Consider the following 19,701-nt stretch of genomic DNA (forward strand, 5'->3'; position numbering starts at 1 on the left):
ATTTTGAGTTAATTTTATATATGATGTAAGTTATACATGTTAACTTTTTCCCTATGGATGTCCAATTTTTCTAATCCCATTTTTGAAAGCCCATGCTTTCTGCACTGGATTACCTTTGCACCTTTTCCAAAAATCCATTGTCCACGGTTGTTGTAGATTTATAATGAATCCTGAAATCAGATAGTCCACCAAATTGTTCTTTTTCACAGTTGTTTTCTAGGATTTTGCATTTCCATATAAATTTTAGACTCAGCTTATCCAATTCCTCCAAAAATCTGATGGGATTTATTTTGGATGCATTGGATGTGGTTGTCAGTTTGGAGAAAACTGACATTTTAGCCATACTGAGTCTTACGAACATTGTATATCTCCTCAAATATTTAGGTCTTCTTTAATTTTGCTCAGTGATGTTTTGTAGTTTTCAGTATACAGTTCTTTTGCATCATTTGTCAGACTTATCCCTAAGTATTTTATAGTTTTTAATGCTATTATAAGTGGTATTGTTTTTTAATTTAAATTTCTGGTTGTTCATTGCTAGTATATAGGAATACAATTGGAATTTTTATTTTGGTCTTCTGAATTTATTAGTTGTAATAACTTTTTTTAATAGATTCCATACGATTTTTTACAAAGATGATCATCTTGTCTGTGAATAAAGGCAATTTTACTTCTCTTTTACAACCTGGATTATTTTTATTTTCTTGCCTGATTGCATCAACTTGAGTGTCTAGTACAGTGTTGAAAAGAAATGGTGAAACCAGCCGTTGCTCCTCTTTCCTGATCTTAGGGAGAAAGTATTTAAGTCTTTTACCATTAAGTAGGTGTTATCTGTAGGTTATCTGTCCTTTATGAGGTTGCTAATTTGCTGCGAGATTGTTTTTAAAAATCAGGAATAGATGTTGGAGTGTGTCAAAGACTTTTTCTATGTCTACTGAGATGATTATAGGATTTTTTCCCTCTTCAGCTTAATATTATGAGTTGCAGTGATTGATTTTAGAATATTAAATAAATACCACGTAACAAATACCTTCTTTGTGCTCACTTGAGCTCAGTGGGGTATCTGATACTACCAAACAAAGGTTTTTGACCAATATAATCTGATTATTGAGATCTGGTTATAGTTTCTCTGGCAAGCTTTGCATTTCAAAGTTTAATATTCGAAGATAGTTCTGGATGACATATAAGAATGGAGAGAAACCCTTAAACTGTTGGTGATTTCACAAATATCTATCGAGTGCCTTTGAAGTGTTGAGCAGTGTCTTAGATGTTGGGTGCTGAAATACACACTCATGAGATGTGATGACCACTTAGGGATTGTTGTGAAGAACTCCCAGTATTATTCAAACAAGGAAGGCCTTCCTACCCCTTCCTTTTTCAGCTAGCATGGGAAATTTTTTGACATCTCAGCCTTTTTCTTTTTTTTTTTAATTAAACCTATATGAACCTGGTGAATTAAGATTACCCCAGGGAGGAAGGACTGTGAGTAAATCTAGAGAGTGAGATGGCTTTGATGCTTCATTATCTCTGATCACCTACCAAATCTTACAGTCTTCAGAAATCTCTGATTTTATAGAACTGTTTTCTTCATTCATATATTCGGTAAACATAACCCAGTGCCTTAATGTACCAGGACACTCCTGGGCCTTTGTTTCCATTTCCAAGGATTGTCTGAATTGCTAAGCTAAAATCAAGTTCAAGTTTGACAGGGAGATGACCTAGATCACCCTCTCCTTTTACAGATGAGAAAACTGAGGATCTGAGAAGAGAAATTCACAGGCAGTTGGAATTCCTGTTTCCTCCTATTTCCCCCTATAGTGACAGAGGGCATGATTCTGGTGCCCTGATATTGAGTCACATCCCGCCGCTGACCATCCGTGTGACCTTGATGAGCACAGCACTTATTCTCCCCTGGCACTATGGCCCTGTCTGTAGAAAGTGGGTAGCAATAATACCAACATCAAAAAGAAATTGTGAGACCTTTGCCCCTTGCCCGCTTCCTCTTATTTCCAGCTTCCAGATACAAGTGTTGATGGTCACCACTTCCTACAGAGAAAGCAACAAAGCAGGAAAGAAGTGGGAACCACGCTCATCTACTACATCCTTGGGATCCAGGAGTAAGTTACTTATCTTTGTTGCCATTAGATTTTCATCTATACAGTGGGACTCTTTACCTCAGGGGATTTGTGTGAGAAATCGTCAATGTTTTAAGAGTTTATAATTATTAAGACAATAACTCATTAAGTCATCTCGGGCAAATCATTAGTATTTCTCAGCTCACTTTCCCTACTTCATAACAAGAGAGAATGTTTTTTCCCTCACAGGGTTTTTGGAAGGTTTAAGTAGTTTATTTGTGAATGTTATGTTATACACATGCACCCTATTTGAAAAAAACAAAGGCAGTATGTAAGTCTAGTAAAGGTGGAAACACATCGTAATTTTTTGAAAGATTCGACTTTTTCGAAATACTGAATTCAGTAGTAAAAGCAAATGATAAAGTTCTTGAAGTGTGAGGCAAGGACACATGCCCCAACTCTCTGTAACCCTAGACTCATTCCCTTTTAACTATGTCTGTTTTTAGTTCTTCTGATGGTTTCCTTCACCACATTAAAAAACTATTATTATACCAATAATTTTTATATATCAAGATTAGATATACCAATTGGTTACCCATATGATGGATAAGACTTTATCTCACTTTTATCATATTCCTGTCCCAATTTGAGAGATTTTTACTTCTTTTATTGGTTACCTTTGTACATTCAAAAAAATATGTATTTCTTATTTTATCAACCATAGGCAATTTATTTTGATTCTCCACGTTAGAAGATGAGGGTACTTGCCCTCTACACTTTTCTTTGTCTTTTGTTTGCTTTCCATCTCTCTTTTCTTATCTATTATTTTATTTTTACGTTATCAAGGGTGATAACTTTTATAGTTGGTTCTGGAGCCAGAATGATTTCTTCTGGCATCTCTTTCTGGTTGATTTGAACAGTTGAAAACCATCTCACGGTGTTTACATTATGACTGTGTGAAAGTTATTCTTTGCAGAGCCAAGCACATATTATGATATATATTTCCTTCTTGTATGACATTTTTTAAAAAAGTGTTTCTGCTTACCTTCTGGGTACTGGGACTCCCAGTTTCTCACATGTGCTCATTAATCCAAGCATCACATTCATTTTTTCCCAGGCAAGCTGGCTGGTCTCATCCCTGGACCTGAGTCAAGGCTTGATGTAGAAGCCATGTACAGGGACCAACCAGCTGTCTGGCTGCTCTTGTGAATGTAATCAACTTGCTCACCCTGCATTTTGCTTCCAGGTACGCTGACCTCTTGATGGCCACCTCCTACATTCATATGAATGTTTGCATATAAATTTTTTTAATTGAAGTAAGTCAGTTTACAATGTTGTGTCAATTTCTGGTGTGCAGCATGTTTCAGTCATAAATACACATACATATATTCGTTTTTATGTTCTTTCTCATTATAGGTTACTACAAGATATTGAATATAGTTCCTTGTGCTATACAGAGAAAATTGCTTATCTATTTTATGTATAGTAGTTAGTATCTACAAATCTCAAACTCCCAATTTATCCCTTCCCACCCTTTTCCCCCCCTGGTCACCATAAGTTTGTTTTCGATGTCTGTGAGTCTGTTTCTGTTTCTGTTTTGTAAGTAAGTTCATTTGTATCTTTTTTTAGATTCTACATATAAGTGATATCATATGGTATTTTTCTTTCTCTTTCTGGCTTACTTCGCTTAGAATGACGATCTCCAGGTCTAACCATGTTGCTGCAAATGACATTGTTTTATTTTTTATGGCTGAGTAGTATTCCATTACACACACACGCACGCACGCATGCATGCACGCACACACGCATGCACATACATATACACACACCACATCTTCTTTATCCAATCATCTGTTGATGGACATTTAGGTTGTTTCCATGTCTTGGCTGTTGTAAATAGTGCTGCTATAAACATTGGGGTGCATGTAGCTTTTTGAATTAGAGTTTACTCCAGATATATGCCCAGGAGTGGGATTGCTGAATAAATATATATTTATATTTATATTTATATTTATATTCATATTTATATTTATATACCACAATTTATTTAACCAATCATCTGTTGATGGACATTTAGGACATTATGGAAAACAGTATGGAGATTCCTCAAAAAAACTAAAAATAGACTTACCATATGATCCAGCAATCCTACGTCTGGGCATATATCCAGAGGGAACTCTAATTTGAAAAGATACATGCACCCCAATGTTCATAGCAGCACTATTTAGAATAGCCAAGACATAGAAGCAACCTAAATGTCTTCATACAAATCTTTAATCTATCTTGGAATTAATTTTAGAATGTGTTATGAATCCGTTTTAGTTAGCTATCACTGCACAACCAATTACACCCCTCAAAAAAAACTTAGTGCCTAAAGTAATTATAATTTACTCTCTCTTGGTGTTTGTTGGGGACAGATTCAGCCAGGGCACAGTGAAGATGTCTTGTTTCTGCTCACAATGTTTGGGGCAGACTTTTAAGGCTGGGGACTGAAATCATCTAAAAGGTTGACTGAGGCTGGAGGATCTGCTTCCAAAGAGACTCTGTCACATGGCTAGTCAGTTGATTCTGGCATATCAGTTTCCTTTTCATGGGCATTTCCACAGGGCTGCTTGAGTGTCCTCATGATATGGTCACTGGTTTTCACCAAGGTAACCGATCTGAGAGAGAGAGAGAGAAGGAGGGAGGGAGATAGGCAGAGGTGTATTCTTATAATGTAGCCCCAGAAATCACAAAGCTTTACTCCCACTACATTCTATTCGTTAGAAGCAAGTCAGTGAGCCTTTACACTTCCTCTACACTTTCTAAGCAGAAGAGTTAGGTTCCACCTGTTGAAGGGAAGAGGGTCATAATTAGCAGACCTATTTTAAAAGCATCACAGAATAACTAACCTAGATTTTGTCCATGTTTATAGGCAGCCATCCAATCTGAGCCCTCACACCAATTTGAGCCATCAGTATTTGCATTTACTAAAATCAAATATGAGTTTGTGTCTATCCCATTTTTTCAGCCTCTCCTTGCATGATGTATTTAACCTATTATTCCAGGCAAGGTGCTTTCCTTGAGCAAAGGAAGGACTAGGAGAGACCTAGGGCTCTGGAGCCGCAAGGGGCAATGCGGAACGAGGAGGAAGACACGGAGGAAGGGAAAGGTGTGCTGCAGAGGAATGAAACATATGTTACTTTTCTCAGTTGTCCTTGGGCAAGAGAAGTTGGTTTGGATGAGCTCTGAGCTCAAATTTGGCACTAAATGAGGCCCTTTTCCTGCTAATTCAGACATGAGGGCTGTTAAGGGCTGCCTCCTGGCCAGATGGTGCCTCTGGGGACCTTCAGAAGCATGCGAGGATGGAGTTGTCTTTTCAAAAATGGGGACACTTGAAAGCCAGGGACACTCGGCTCAAAGGCAGGCTGAGACCTCGGGGGCACAGCCGCGGGGAGGGGAAGAGTCAGGATGTTGGGAAAGGGTAGGGCTCAAAATACCTTAGTAAAAACCCTGATTGAGCAAGTAACAGCTCAGCTGAAAACTTAGCAGTCAAAGGAGCGGTGACCTGGACTTGTTCTGGTGAGCAGGAGTGGGGGCAGCACGAATTTCCAGACAGGGGCCGTTCCTGGACTCGGGCACCCATTCCTGGTGAACGGATGCTGCCGGGAACCCTGGAACCAGGGAGGGGCCTGCAGACCCCGCAGGGAGAGGTTGGTCAGATTCACTCAGGGGATGAAGATGCTGGCCAAGCGGCTGAATTTTGGGCCAAGATCCAGGTTCAGCAGGGAAAGGGTAAAATATAAGTATGAAAAACTGGGCCTTTGGAGCAGAAAGGGATCTGGGGCCTGTGTTTCCCACCAATTCTGGTTTATTTAGGAAGACAAGACTGATGCTGGACGCCCCCTGCTGGAGAGGATGTTGCAGCTTATTGGCTTCCAGGAAGGAGGGTTGCTTGCTTCAAGAACCAAGGGTATTTAGCTTCAAAGAGGAGGTTGTCATGTGGAATCCACTCAGACCCCCTCTCTCCTTACCACCGCACCAATGCTTGGTGATATTTAGGGCACAGAGCCTCCCTCCACCTACGCGCGGATCAGGTTTATTACACAGGCGTCTTGGCACCTGGACCCATCAATTACCAGCTCAAGAAAGCTCTGAGTTGGGGGATTAAGGAAGGTCACGTTTGGCTTACGTGCCTGCAGTCCTCTTTAGACTCTGCCCCATCTGTGTCTTCAGCCCTCTAGTTCTGTTTGGCATTTGCACGTGGTGTCTCTTGGCAGAGTCTGTGCTGCGTTGGGGACTGTCTGTTTGTTTTTAGGGGACTGTCTTTCTTTCACTAACAATTGTAGTAACAGTCATGATGACGGCGACCAGCATCCAAACAGGAAGCATCCGAGAGAGGCCAAGAGAGGCAAGGTATCCGACCTGCGGGGAGTCGGTCCCAGACAACAGGCTCACAAAAGATCACTGACCACCAGAATGAAGCGCTTCACAAAAAGCAGCCAACATGCTAAAGAGCTGAGGCGCTTTCTCATCTGTGGGTGCAACAAACTGTTTGGATGCCCAGGCAAGGAAGAGGGGCTTCCCTTACTTCAGAGTCAGACCTCTGCTGCCACCTGTAGGGCTTTGCTCTGTTTGTTTGTCTTGGTTTTAATCCCCTCTGCCAGCCCTCACTCTTCCATCTGTGAAACGGGATTAAGCCCTGCCCTTCCACCAAATTAAGAGCAGGCATTTATGTGGGTTAAAATGAAATGGGATCATAGCAAATAGTAATGATTTCCCTTTTTTAAACAATTTTTTTATTGTGGGAAAATGTACATAACATAAAATGTACTATTTTAACCATTTTAAGGGTACAGTTCCGTGGCATTAAATACATTCACACTGTTGTGCAACTGTCACCACCATCCACCTCCAGAGCTTTCTCATCTTCCTCAGCTAAAACTTTGTACTCATTAAACACTAATTTCTCACTCCCTCCTCCCCTACCCACCCCTCATAACCACCATTCTCCCTTCTCTTTCTATGAATTTGACTATGCTAGGTCCCTCAAAGAAGTGAAGTCATACAGTATTTGTCTTTTTTTCCGACTGACTTATTTCACTTAGCTTATTATCTTCCTTCAGATATATACTAGCAGTGGGATTGCTGGATCATAGGGTAGTTCCATTGAAAAATTTTTGAGGAAACTCCATACTGTTTTCCATAGTGGTTGCACCAATTTAGATTCCCTCCAGCAGGGCACAAGGGTTCCTCTTTGTCCACATCCTCTCCAGCACCTGTAATCTCTTGTCTTTTTGATAACAGACATCCTAACACGTAGGAGGTGATGTCTCACTGCGGTTTTGATGAGCATCTCCCTGATGATTAGCGATCTCGAGCACCTTTTCATGCACCTGTTGGCCATGTGCGTGTCTTCTTTGGAAAAATGTCTTGTTCAGGTGTTTTCCCATTTTTAAATTGGCTTATTATTTTTTTTCAATGAGTTGTATGCGTTCTCTATATATTTTGGATATTAACCCTTGGTCAGATATATGGTTTGCAAATATTTTCTCCCACTCTGTAGGCAGCCTTTGCATTTTGTTGACGGTTTCCTTTGCTGCGCAGAAACTCTTAGATTTGATGAAGTCTCACTTGTTGATTTTGGCTTTGTTGTTCATGCTTTGGTTGTCATCCCCAAAATCGTTGCCAAGACCAGTGTCAAGGAACTTTCTCCCTGTGTTTTCTTCTGCAAGTTTTACAATTGCAAGTTTGACATTTGTCTTTAACCCATCTGAAGCTGATTTTTGTGAGTGGTGGAAGATAAGTTTCCAAGGTTTTGCATGTGGATATCCAGTTTTCCCACCACCGTTTACTAAAGAGATTATCTTTTCTCCTTGAGTACTCTTGGCTCTTTTGTCAAATATTAGTTGACTGTATATGTGTGGGTTTATTTCTGAGCTCCATTAGCCATTTATCTAATGATGGACATTCAGGTTTTCACAATGTTTTTAGGCTCTTAGTAACAAGGTGTGGTGAACATTCTTGTACAGGGTCCAGTCTGTCTGTGGTAGTTAACCAGAAGTGGTAGAGCAGGGTTTGTAGGGTGTGCACCTTCTAAACTTTACTACAGTTTGCCCAAATGTCCTTCAAAGACGCTATGCCAATTTACACACCCACCCATGGGCAGGGGAGTGTCCTCTCCAGTGCCTGAGCTTTTCAAGCTCTTTCGTTTTGGACGGGCTGGGAGATGAAATGGCATCTTGCTGTCGTTTCAGTTGGCATGATCCTACAGACCAACGCACATGAGCATCATCGGGTAGGTTGATGATGGCTACTTCGGGCAGACTCCAAGGGCAGAAGCAACTATTCCTGCAAGGCAGCGTGGTTGCTGCTTTCTGGCTGTCAGTGGCAGGCCTTGGAGCTGGGTCTTTGGCCAACAAAGCTGCACCAAAAAGCTCGCCACGAATTCTTGTTCCACTGGAGGATGCTGCTGATCCTTCAGTTGGCTGAGGCTGCTGTCAAGGGGGAGGAAAAATCCCCAAACCTGGCCATGAGCAGGATGTGTGCAGAGACTTCCAGGAACTTCAGATGCCCAGCAGTGAGCGGCAGCCCCTGGAGCGGTGGTGGGCAGGGTGGACAGAGCAGAAAAGGATTCCACCAGCCACACCTGGGGGGACACACAGAGCAGCCAGTTTGCAGTAATGGGGATAGTGAGCTTTACTGATAATCACTGACACAATCCACTCTCGGGGTTAATTAAATGTCATGACAGCTGGACAGTGTTCACCTCTGGATTCCTTTGATGACATGTAATCCTGTGACGAATCTTAGATCCTGAGAGGCCCTAAACAGAGTCCAGTAGGAGTGTCGTAGCCCCTCTGCCTCGAGGAAACAGAACAAGGAGGGAAGGGGAGAGACCTGAGAATGTTTACACGTCAGTTAATTGTTTCATTTCCTCCAAGATGCTCCTCAGGAAGCTAAAGGAATCCATTTTCCTGCAGACCAGTTATATGCTGACGGGGAAACAACGAACTCCCTCTGTTGCTGGAAGGCTTGGGTTCAAGGCCAGGCTTTGCCAGTTTGTGCCCGTTTCCTAACCTGTAAAACGGGGTAAATATTTCTTCCTGCCCGCCTTAGAGAGCTCTTACTCTTTGTAGTGAGCAGCACCGGGCCGTAAGTCAGAACCATAAATTCTAGCCTCTTGCTCTGCCAGAAACTCTCTGGGTAACTTAACAAGCTTCCTAAGCTCTCTCTCCTTCAGTCTCTCAGTGTGCGAGAGGGTGTGATCGCGCCCGTTCCACTGGCTTCTGTGAGGATAAAGATGACAGGAGGTGTGAAGGGTTTGCATAAACATGGCTACCTTGGATGTAGCCATCCGCTTCAAAGTTGCACACCTTGTGTAAGAAAGTGCCTAGCCACAAACAACCAGAACTGGTTTTATTTTAGATGCAGAGAGAATAGGGGTGTAATAGGTTGGCCAGGACGATTTCTGGTCTGTCTTCTTGGGAAGCTGAGCGGCAGGGTCAGAGACGGTTTTGAAAAGGAGGACCAACCGTGAAGACCAGGCAGGTGTCCTCCTGGGTCCTCCGGGATCGTGCGGCTCCAGACGGCTTCCTTGCGCCACCTGGTGTCCACTCCGCGCCACTGCCCAGAAACCACGTGTAAGAAAGTGCTTACAACCTAACTACGCACCCTGGTTTAGACCCGTCCTAGCCAATAGGAAAGGGGGAGGCGGGGCAGGGGAAAGCAAAAGTCCAATCATCTTCTGTTTTCCGAGGAGAAGGCGGGGCTCGGGATTTACCACGTTGGGTTTGTCCGCAGCGCTAATTACTTTTTCCAAAGGCTGGAGGGCTTCACTCCGGCTGGCGCCGCCGCCTCGCGCGCTCCTGCTCCGCCGCGACCGTCCGGGGGGCTGCTCCTCCCAAGTACCATGTGTGACGGCGCCCTGCTGCCTCCTCTCGTCCTGCCCTTGCTGCTGCTGCTGGTTTGGGGACTGGACCCGGGCACAGGTAGCGCTCCCTCTCCCACCGCCCCTTCTCCCGTGCCTCTCGCGGCCACCTTCCTTCCGCCGTCCCGAGGCATCCTGGCGGCCTCCGCCTGCCCGCGCGGCCCGGGTCCCGCGGCGGACCGCTGACAGCGCCCGGGGTCGAGGGCGCGCGGGCCGCGCGCGGCCAGAGAACTGGGCTCCGGGCGGCTCCCGAGCCGCCGCTTCGCCGCGGGTTCTCCGGTCGCCGACGCTGCCGCTGCATCCCTGGAGGTGCTCAGCGGCCGCGCCGGAGACCTTTCCCGGGTGGCGCGAGGCCCGGGCGGAGGCGATGGCTGGCATGGAGGTGCCGGGGCGATGGAAGGGAAGAGAGCGCCGACTCCGGGCCGCGTTGTCTCCGGGCTGGCGCGGGATGCCCAGCGCTGGACCCCGCGGGCAGCGGGCGGGAGGGCGGGCAGCCGGGCGGGCCCCGCGGCGCTGACGCGTCTGCTCTCTCCCCGCAGCTGTCGGCGACGCGGCGGCCGACGTGGAGGTCGTGCTCCCGCGGCGGGTGCGTCCCGACGACGTGCACCTGCCGCCGCTTCCGGGCGCCCCCGGGCCCCGAAGGCGCCGGCGCCCCCGCACGCCCCCCGCCGCCCCGCGCGCCCGGCCCGGCGAGCGCGCCCTGCTGCTGCACCTGCCGGCCTTCGGGCGCGACCTGTACCTGCAGCTGCGCCGCGACCTGCGCTTCCTGTCCGGCGGCTTCGAGGTGGAGGAGGCCGGTGCAGCCGGGCGCCGTGGACGCCCCACCGAGCTGTGCTTCTACTCGGGCCGCGTGCTGGGCCACCCCGGCTCTCTCGTCTCACTCAGCGCCTGCGGCGCCGCCGGCGGCCTGGTACTGCCCGCGCCCCCTCCCGGTCTGCCTGGCGATCTGTCGGGGCTCTCGGGGGTGGTCCCCGGGGAAGGCTGGGATGGGGGTGGAGCCACCAGAGGTGCCCTGCCGCTGGCAGGCTGGAACCTCTCTTACCCCTTCCCCCCACCCCCCTTTCCCCTTACCTTCCGAAGGGTCTAGGAGCAGAGGGCGTGAAAGGGGAAGCGTCCAGTTATCCAGTGCCTTCCACTGACTGTCCTAAGACTCATTGGTGCGCCAGGACAGCGTCTGTCTGGGAGCAGCCCACCCAGGGCCTAGCAGGGATGAAACTTGTCAAGCCCCTAGACTGAGAGGTGCACTTGGCCCAGGTGTAGAGAGAACCCTGTTTGCATCTGTACAGGTGTGTATGTGTGCTTGTCCTAGGGAACACCTGTATGTGTGTAGCTCATCTATTTTAGATGTGGAGATGGACTCTTGAGCACTGATCTCCTTTCTGTCCTTTTGAGTCTTTCTGTATTTGGAAAAGGAAGTTTGGAGAGGTCCCCTGACAGGCAACTAACCTACTCTTCAAAGTTGAAACTTGAGAACTAGGAGAGGGAGGATGTCCCTATTATCTTCCTCTTACAGGGCGAGCAGGCGTTGTGTGGGGCACCCAGCCTCAGCCAGGCCTGAGGGATGCTGACATTGGTGATAAGACCTGCTCCCCTCAGTGGGGCAGTTCTCCCCTCCCCATGCCGGCTGCATTTGAGGCCCCTGTGGACGGTGCTGCGTGGGGCAGAGGAGGTTCTTGAGCACCTCCGCCCTGCCTGTGCTCACACGAGGTCACTTGCCTACCCTGGTGCCCACACCACCTCTTCTCTTGTTTCTCTGCTGTACCCCTGAGGAGTGCACATGGCTGGCAGATGGGCTGCCCCAACCCAGCAAATCCTGGGATGGGCTCAGAGCGTGTTTCTCTATCTTCCAGGCAAGTGGTTTCTGATATTCTTTGTGTCTGCCCTTCCCTGGCACAAGAAACTGCTTCCCCTACCTCTGCCTTATCTTGCTGTGCCATCTAGAGTTCTCTAGCCCTTACCCACACAGTGTGCAACAAATTGGCACAAGTCTGCAGCAAAGCCAGAAAGCCTGGGAATCCAAGTGTTTTTAGGAGACTTCTGCCCTCTTCCCAGCAGTGTAGGGGAACTTTGGGGGGTAATTCCCAAGAATTGGCCTTCACCAGTTCCCCTTTCAGGGCGTTTTAGAGTCCCGATCAGAATGTGATCTCCTTTTGCTGGGCCGGGAGAAATTGACTTCTTTGGTTAAACAAGGAAAATGGACCGTGGAGGGGGCCTGTTAGGAGCTAATGTGGAACAGGGGCAGAGAATGTGGGCTGTGGGTGAGGAGGCTTAAGCAGGAGTGAGAACGGCTCAGATCACCGTAGGACTTGGGTCAAGGCTGTATCATGTTCTGGGAGGGACTGGAAGGCCCACATCATTTTTCCTGTTTTTGCCAAAGTGTTTAAAGTCTAGGTCACATCACTGTACTGAACATGGAAACATCTGAATCCCATTTGCTGCGGTTTAGTGAGTTTCTGCAGAGGTCAGAGTTTATACTTCTTGGTGTAAAGTTTCCAGTGAGGAGCTATCTGCGAAGGAGCTGAGGGTGGAAATCTGGACAACACTGATTGAAAATCCTCTCAGAGTGAGTTCTGGGCCCTCTCACTGATGGCATCTGAGCCGTGAGAGAGTTCACTTCAGTCCTCCAGATTTTCAGGAAGACTGTCCTTCCCTTTGGCACCATGTGAGGGCGCTGTGCTTTAGATAAAGGAACCCGGCCAAGAGGCTGAGTTCGGTGTGTGCCAGCTGCGGGTGGACCTCTAGGACGTTAGCTTTTAAATTCCTGCTTGAGTAGACACTCCTGTTGTTTAGTCTGCCTTGCTCATCCCATTCGTGTAAGCTGGACAGCGGACACGTCCTCCTGGGTACACCTTATGGAGGAAGGGCAGAAGGCTGAGAGGAAGGAGCCGGCCAGGTGGCTTGCAGTGGGCCTCTGCGTGGGAAGGTGGTCTTGCCTCTCTAGAAAGAAAAGCAGCAGGCATGTAGGTCAGCCAGGTTTGCATCGCACTCCACCTGACTCTGATTTTGGTTCTCAGATGAGCTTGAGACAGTTCAGCTGGGTGGTCACGTTGTGCTAGTCTCTCTGGACCGCGCTGGAAGCACCGTGGAGGTGTGGCCCATATGTTTTGTGTGTGTGGTTTTTTTTTTTAATTGAAGTATAGTCAGTGACAATGTGTCGGTTTCTGGTGTGCAGCGTTGTGTGGTGTGTTTTGGGGGATGGGCTCAACTATGAGGTGGGAAGGGAGTGCTGCCCAGGGGATGAGTTTTCGTGTCCACAGATGAGAGCATTCCAAAGCCTCCTTGTAGCTAAAGAATCATGTAAAGCAGGGGTTGGCAAGTTATTTTTTCTGTAAAGAACCAAGTAGTAAATGTCTTAGGCTTTGCAGGTCGTGTAGTCCTGTCACAGTTCCTCAAATATGCCCTTTTAGTGCAAAAGTGACCACAGACGGTAAAGGAACAGACGGACATGGCTGTGTTCAATAAAACTTTATTCTGATGTTGAGTATGAATTAAATGCTGCTGCACCAACATCTCCAAAACAGTTTAGTGAGGAGGGCTGCGTGCAGGGGCAGGGGACACGGGCCCTGTGCTCGGTTGCGTGGAAACTGCCATCTCCAGAGACGTTTGGTGTCTGTTTAAAGGAGATGCAGGCTTAGAAGAGATTGTTACTTAATTATTTATGGGGCAGGGAAAGTAAATCTCTAGCTCTGTTTGCCAGCCCCCGGCCCCCGGCTTTTGGCCTGGGCAGAGGTGTGTTTCTCTGGTACTTCCCCCTCTCTCTCTGTGTCTTGTCCTGAAAAGCTGTTCAAGCTACACATTTTGGACCTTCAGAGACCACAGGCTCAAGTATTACTTGTTTTTTGTTTATGCATCTTCATTTTATTTACATTTCAGGGAGTCTTTAGACATAATGTAGGTTTTTTGGAAGAGTTTCTCTGACCATAGGACTTCAAAGGGATGAACTTTGGGCTGTGAGGAAGGTATTTTCCCTCCCAGGGGATTTATGTGAGTCTGGACCTGCTGCCTTGCATGAATGGGACAGAGCACGGAGGGCCAGCACACTTGGAATAAACTTTGGGTGGAAGTTTACCGGCGAGGCAGCGAAGGGGCAACTTGAAAGGTAGAATGCATGTTGGTCTTGGCAAAGACTCTCTGTGCTCCTTGTCTGAAATGAGTGGACAGAGGCTGGTTTCACCCTGACTCCTGAGGGGAGGCGGGCAGAGAGGAGGGGCAGCCCCTGCTGCTGGATTTGGTCATTGTTCCTTAAAGAATGCCAAGCTCGGGGGAGTCCAGCACCCAAAATCTGTTCACCCCTCCTGGGCTGAGGCCATGGCCTGCAGGGGTACGCTGTGGGTGAGATGTTGGGACCAGACAGGACACCCAGGAGCTCTGGGCTGTGGAACGTTGGAAAGCTGTGCCCGTTTTCCAGGCCCCCCTGGAGGGCCAGGGATTCTCCCAGCATGCCGTCTGTGGAGTCACAGCCGCACTTCACGGGATGCTTGCTTGTGGCTGCTCTTACCCAGGCAGCTCACGGGGGGACCCAGTGGCCCAGCTGCCCTGTCTCTGGCTGGCCAGCCCGGCCACCATAGGTGGCCATTGTAGTAGCCCATCATTCGTGGTGCTTCTTACAGTGTTAGTTCTGATAGCTCGTCCTCCCAGTCTGCTCGGGGACTTTTGTGAGAATGCGCACCTTCCCTGTAGGGGAGGAAGGGTAGTCCAGATGAGAACAGAGGGGGCCGAGGTCAGCCAGTCAGTGAGCAAGTGGCTTGGAAGAGTTGGGAGACCCCGTTCTCCAGAGGGCGGCCCGACTTCAGCGGCGCACAGGCGGGTTTGGGAGGTTGCCGCCTCTCCCTTGAGAATTAACCAAGCTCTGTCCTCACTGACCATGACGTCACCCAGTCTTTTAACGCAGCGTCACTTGATCACATACAGCTGAGCAGGAATTAGTCTTGGCAAAGAGTATCTGGTGTGGAGACCATTTGGAAGGGACCAACTCGACCACACCCTATTATGATGCATCATTGTGTTGACCCAGGTGTGGGGGAGGCACACGGTCCTTAGTCATTCATCAGTTCATGTTACTGAAGACCTTAGCACGCACAGGATAAATATATTTGGAAAATGCGAAGCATGTTTTTTAAAACTTTGTGAAAAGAAACAAAATGAATGGATGTTAAGGAAAGTAAGAAGAAGGGGAAAAAACAGTTGTGAAATTTGGAGGTGTGGAGGAATTAAAGGGAAGAACTTGGAGCAGAGAATTCTAAGGCCTCCTGCCACCTCCTCTGGAAGGTCATTCACTGTCTCATATGGTGACTTTCTGCACCCCCTGCTCATGGACATCAGGCTGCCCGTGACCGTCACCTAGGACACGTAATGCTACCTGGTGACTTACCTAGGGTACCTAACCAGATTTTCCCATCTGAACTTTTATTTAGTTGGCAGCATCTTAAAAAAGAAAACATACAAGATGGGATGATGCACTAAAGACATCTTCTTAGACTGATTGCATTCTTGGAGCTGATTCCCTGAACTCTGAGATGCTGCAGCTGCCTGACCTCGGATGTGTGCAACCGGAGATGTTTTTGCAGCCAGTACGTCGGGGGGAACCACGCAGAGTCGGTGGTTGACCTTTCCCCGGGCACGCTGCTGCACACGGGCGCACAGATGCACGGTCACACCCGTGTTCTTTAGGAAGTGAGACGGCACAGCTGGTCGGGGCTGTGATCCCGAGCGAGGCGCTTACCTCCTTTGAACCTCCCCGTCTGCAGCTTCGCGTGGCTGTTGATAGAATGAAGTAGGATAGTCTGAAACCATTTAGCAAGAGCCTGGCACATTAAGGCATTGGAAACACATTTCTTCTCTTGCCCCACAGGCCGCTCCCAGACTTTTCCAGTTATAAATCAACCCATCAATCAACACCGTTGACTAAATGAGTAGATCGTTATCACACACCTGCCTTGCGTGGGACCCTCTGGTTGGCTCCCAGCGAACCTCAGAGAAACACAGGGCAGGACTGCTCAGAAGGCAGTCCGGTCCGCAGAGGAAGGAAGATGTGCTGGAGCTGCAGGGGGTGGCTCTGGGGTCTGATGGGGTGGGATGGGCCTTCTGGGAGGAGGAGGGTGGTTGAAGCTGGAGGGGTGGGCCTCCACTTCTTATGGGGAGGAGTTATGGCAAAGCCTCCAAGCAGGTCCTTCTCGAGATCAGGGGCCCGCAAGTTGGCTGTGGGATAGAGGTGGGAGTTGAACCAAATGGACAAGTGTGTGGATTCGATGAGGCAGGGCCCTGGGTGCCAACTTAAGGCTTTTGGAATTCATCTTGGACCAGAGGCTCTCAACCCTGAGCTGGCATTAGCGTTCCTTGTGGGGTTTGCTTTGCTGACTGCTGGGCCCCACCTCCTAAGTTTCTGATCCAGCTGATCTGGGGTGGGCCCCGAGCGCTTGAATTTCTGACAGGTTCCTAGGTGCTGCTGGTCTGGGACCACATTTTGAGGGTGTCTGACCTAGAGGCAGTGGGGGTTGTTTCTGTTGACTGGGGAGTCCCCGGCGAGAGCAGCGTGGGGAGGACCAGGGGAGGAGAGCGTTTGGAGATGCGAGGAGGTGGGTCTCAAGCCTCGGGTGGTGGAAATGGAAAGGACGGAGGATTGACAGTCTTTGTGACTGTCTAGTGATGGGAAGAGGGGAGGAGCTGCAAGTATGGGGGGTGAGGGAGAAGGCTGACTTTGGAATGAGGACCAGGAATCTGTGTTCAGGCATTTGACATTTGTAGAGGCAGCAGTGGGACTTTGAAAGGGGGACTCTGGGTGGCGCTCTGCAGGGGTAGGGGGTGGGATGGTGGTGGGACTCCTGTGGAGGCTGGGAAGCCCATCCTGCCTGTGCTGGCCCAGGGATGCTCCTGAGGCCCCCTAGAGGGTTGGTGCAGAAGGGCCTGCAGTCACAGGATGGTTTTTCCTTCTTGGCAGCAGACTTGCTCATGGAAGCAGACTCACAAGCCCATTTGCTCCAACCTCTCAAACCACCTGCGCTAACCCATCGACAGAAGGAGAACTAAGACCCGCTCCAGTTAACCCAGGAGCCGCAGCTGCCTGAAAAGAGAGGCTTGGAGGGTTCCCTGAGCACTGGAATTCCAGTGTGGTCTTTGTAGGATGGCGAGGTCACCAGTCAGGAGGCAGGCCCCCTCGGACAGAGGAGAGAGCATCAAACAGTTGCAGAGCATGGAAAAGACAGGTTTTCTTTGCATTAACTTGAAAGTATTTCCTACGTTACGCTGAGAGGTTGTGCTCGTGTTAGGAAGTGGTACAGACCTTTCTGTCCATGCTTTTTCCAGCTACAGGGAGAGCTAGTCCTGCTGTAGGGAGTGGGGTGGGGTGGGGTGGGGGTAGTTAACAATATCCAGTTTGTAAAGCTCTCTTAAAGCAGCACAGAAGCCCTTCAAAGCAAGCTTCTGGAACAAAGAGAATTGAAAGGGAACCACTCAGAACTGTCGGAGTATCAGGTTACACCTGGTACATTTTCTTCCACCCAGACTCCTTTAGTGGGAGATCACATCTCAGAGGATGTAAGATTTCTCTTTTGAGAGCAGCGTCTCACTGAGGATTGTTCTGTGCGTCAAAGCCGAGTGGCCTCAGGGCCTCCAGGCGCGTCTGCCGGAGGCGTCTGGTCCCCTCGGTTCTGCCCCTCCGGCTGGTGTTTGCAGCCTCTTGCATCTGATGTCAGCTGAGGCCCCTTCCTGGTGCCTCCTTGCTGCCATCCACGGAACAGGAAGAGCATTTCCCTGCGTCTCCCCTCTCAGCAGAGGTGGTGACCTGAGGAATAATGCAGATCCAAATAGCCCTGCTCAGCTCTCGGGGCCACAGGGCAGCAACAGGCTGGAAGCCGGGGCAGAGCCCCATAGTCAGAGGAAGGCCTGGCTCGTGCAGGCGGTCCACGTCCAGGGTACTGCCAGTCCGTGGGATCAGGCAGGAGGTGGCTAGCATCCCTGGCACCCAGTTAAAAGCAAGGAGAGTGCTTCTCACCCCTGGCTGAATGTCAGAATCTCCTGGGGAGCTTTTAAAAGATATTAGGGACTGAGTTTCTCCCCTCGGGATTTCAATTCAGTTGGCCTGGAGTGGGGCCAGCGCCTCGGGAGTTTTCAAAGCTTGCGCAGTGACCCTGGGGGCAGCCAGGGATGGGAACCCCCTAGCCAGGGTGGGGGGATGCTGGAGAGCCGTGTCGGTGCCTTCTCTTCCAACACCCCCCACCCTCTCCCCCAAGCCCAGTCCAGTCCATTTCAGTTCCCAGCTCATTCCATTCTAATCCAGTCCAGTCCACTCAGTTTTCTTGAGTGACTGTTAATGGCAGACGCTGGAAAAATAAGGAGGCGTTATTCCGATCCTGCCTTAGAGGAATAAACTGCTTATTAGGTTGTGACAGATGCCTCGTAACAACAGGGGATGGTGGGCTGGAGCACAGGGTGTCGGGGAGGGGCAGGGAGCAGGAAGGTTAGGGAGAGATAGGGGGGCTGATGAGTTTTTATTCTGGGCTGAGATCCCATGTCGGGGGCGGGAGGGGATACAGAGGCACTTTTCAACAGGATATTTTCTCACTGGTACATTTTCTCGCCAGGATGACAAGGTGAGCGTTAGTGACACTTCATGGTGCCGAGTGCCAGCGAGACTGAGACCGCGGAGGGGCAGGGTGAGGTCCTTCCTATAGCGCTGGCTCCCAAGGGTGAGGGCTGTGCCCCGCCGCCCCCTGCCCCTGCCAGGTGCTGGTCCAGGCCACATCCCTCTTGAAAGCCCTGTCCCAAGAGGGCAGGGGGCGGCCAGGCAGAGTCTAGACCATCAATCCCTTTATCCATCTCTCGACACTGTTGCCATTTTCTTTCCGGATTGGTTGGAAACCAGCATGGGGGTCCCTCCAACAAAGACCTTCTAAAGCCAGACCTCCCCCGAGGGGCTGGACTGCGCCGGTGTGCGTATGTTTGTACGAGGTTTTCTCCCCAAGGTGGGAGTCTCCCTGTGTCGTGTCCCTTGAGAACTGGCCCTTTACCCTGCGGCTTATGAATGCAAACACTAGGCTGAATGAATGATAACTGGTTTTGGAAGTGCTTGACCCAGGAGGGCCTTTGACCTCTCACAGCCAGCGCATCTCAAGAAGACTGGGGCCCCTCATCAGTTGAGCACATCCCCCAGGGAGTGTGGACCTCCTTCCACGTGGGGCCCACCCCACGCCCTGTGTCACCGCAGCCCACTTCATTTTAACCGTGGAAGTTTTCACTGATGGTTATTGAGGTGTTCTTCGTGGAGGCCTTTACGCACAGCTCCAGTGGGGAGCTGCTTGTCCACCCCGGCCACCCTCTGCTGCCACTTCTTCAGTCTCCCCAAAGTACCATAGAGAATGAACTCAAGTTTTCACTTCAAAGGCAAGGAGAGAAGGCCATGCTTTCTGGCAGGTCATGCAGTGCCACTTTAAGACAGTTTTATTTGGGCAGTAAAACTTCTGAGTTGTTCTTGGCCGAAGTTCTAATGAAATGGAAACCTCGAAATCTGCTTGGAGCAGTAAGTACAGTCTCACCCCATGTTTCAAGGACTAAAGGTTGTAGGCGATCTTATGAGTTGATGTGATTTATTTTCATAGAGGATTGTGATCGATGCCTCCTTTCAGAAGGCAGAGGAGGCTGTATCATTTGGTTTGAGTGAGCTCTGTACCTGAGATGGGAGGGACTGTTGAGCTGTGCTGGAGAGCAGTGCTTCTCAAAGTGTGG

At 49.1% G+C, this 19,701-nt stretch overlaps 1 protein-coding gene across 5 annotated transcripts in view; it reads left to right on the forward strand.

The window, feature by feature from the left end:
• Nucleotides 1-9,870: 9,870 nt before the first annotated feature.
• ADAMTS17 (ADAM metallopeptidase with thrombospondin type 1 motif 17) overlaps nt 9,871-19,701 on the forward strand; it is a 293,369-nt gene continuing 283,538 nt past the window's right edge. For all 5 annotated transcript variants that reach the window (XM_031691884.2, XM_031691886.2, XM_031691885.2 and 2 more), the window contains exons 1-2: nt 9,871-10,042; nt 10,521-10,891. In XM_031691884.2, the coding sequence (XP_031547744.2) occupies nt 9,964-10,042; nt 10,521-10,891 (450 nt within the window). In that variant the 5' untranslated portion in view covers nt 9,871-9,963. The remainder of the gene's footprint in view (nt 10,043-10,520; nt 10,892-19,701) is intronic.

Source organism: Vicugna pacos, chromosome 27 (genome assembly GCF_048564905.1).
Source record: "Vicugna pacos chromosome 27, VicPac4, whole genome shotgun sequence".
NCBI classification, from domain to species: Eukaryota; Metazoa; Chordata; class Mammalia; order Artiodactyla; family Camelidae; genus Vicugna; species Vicugna pacos.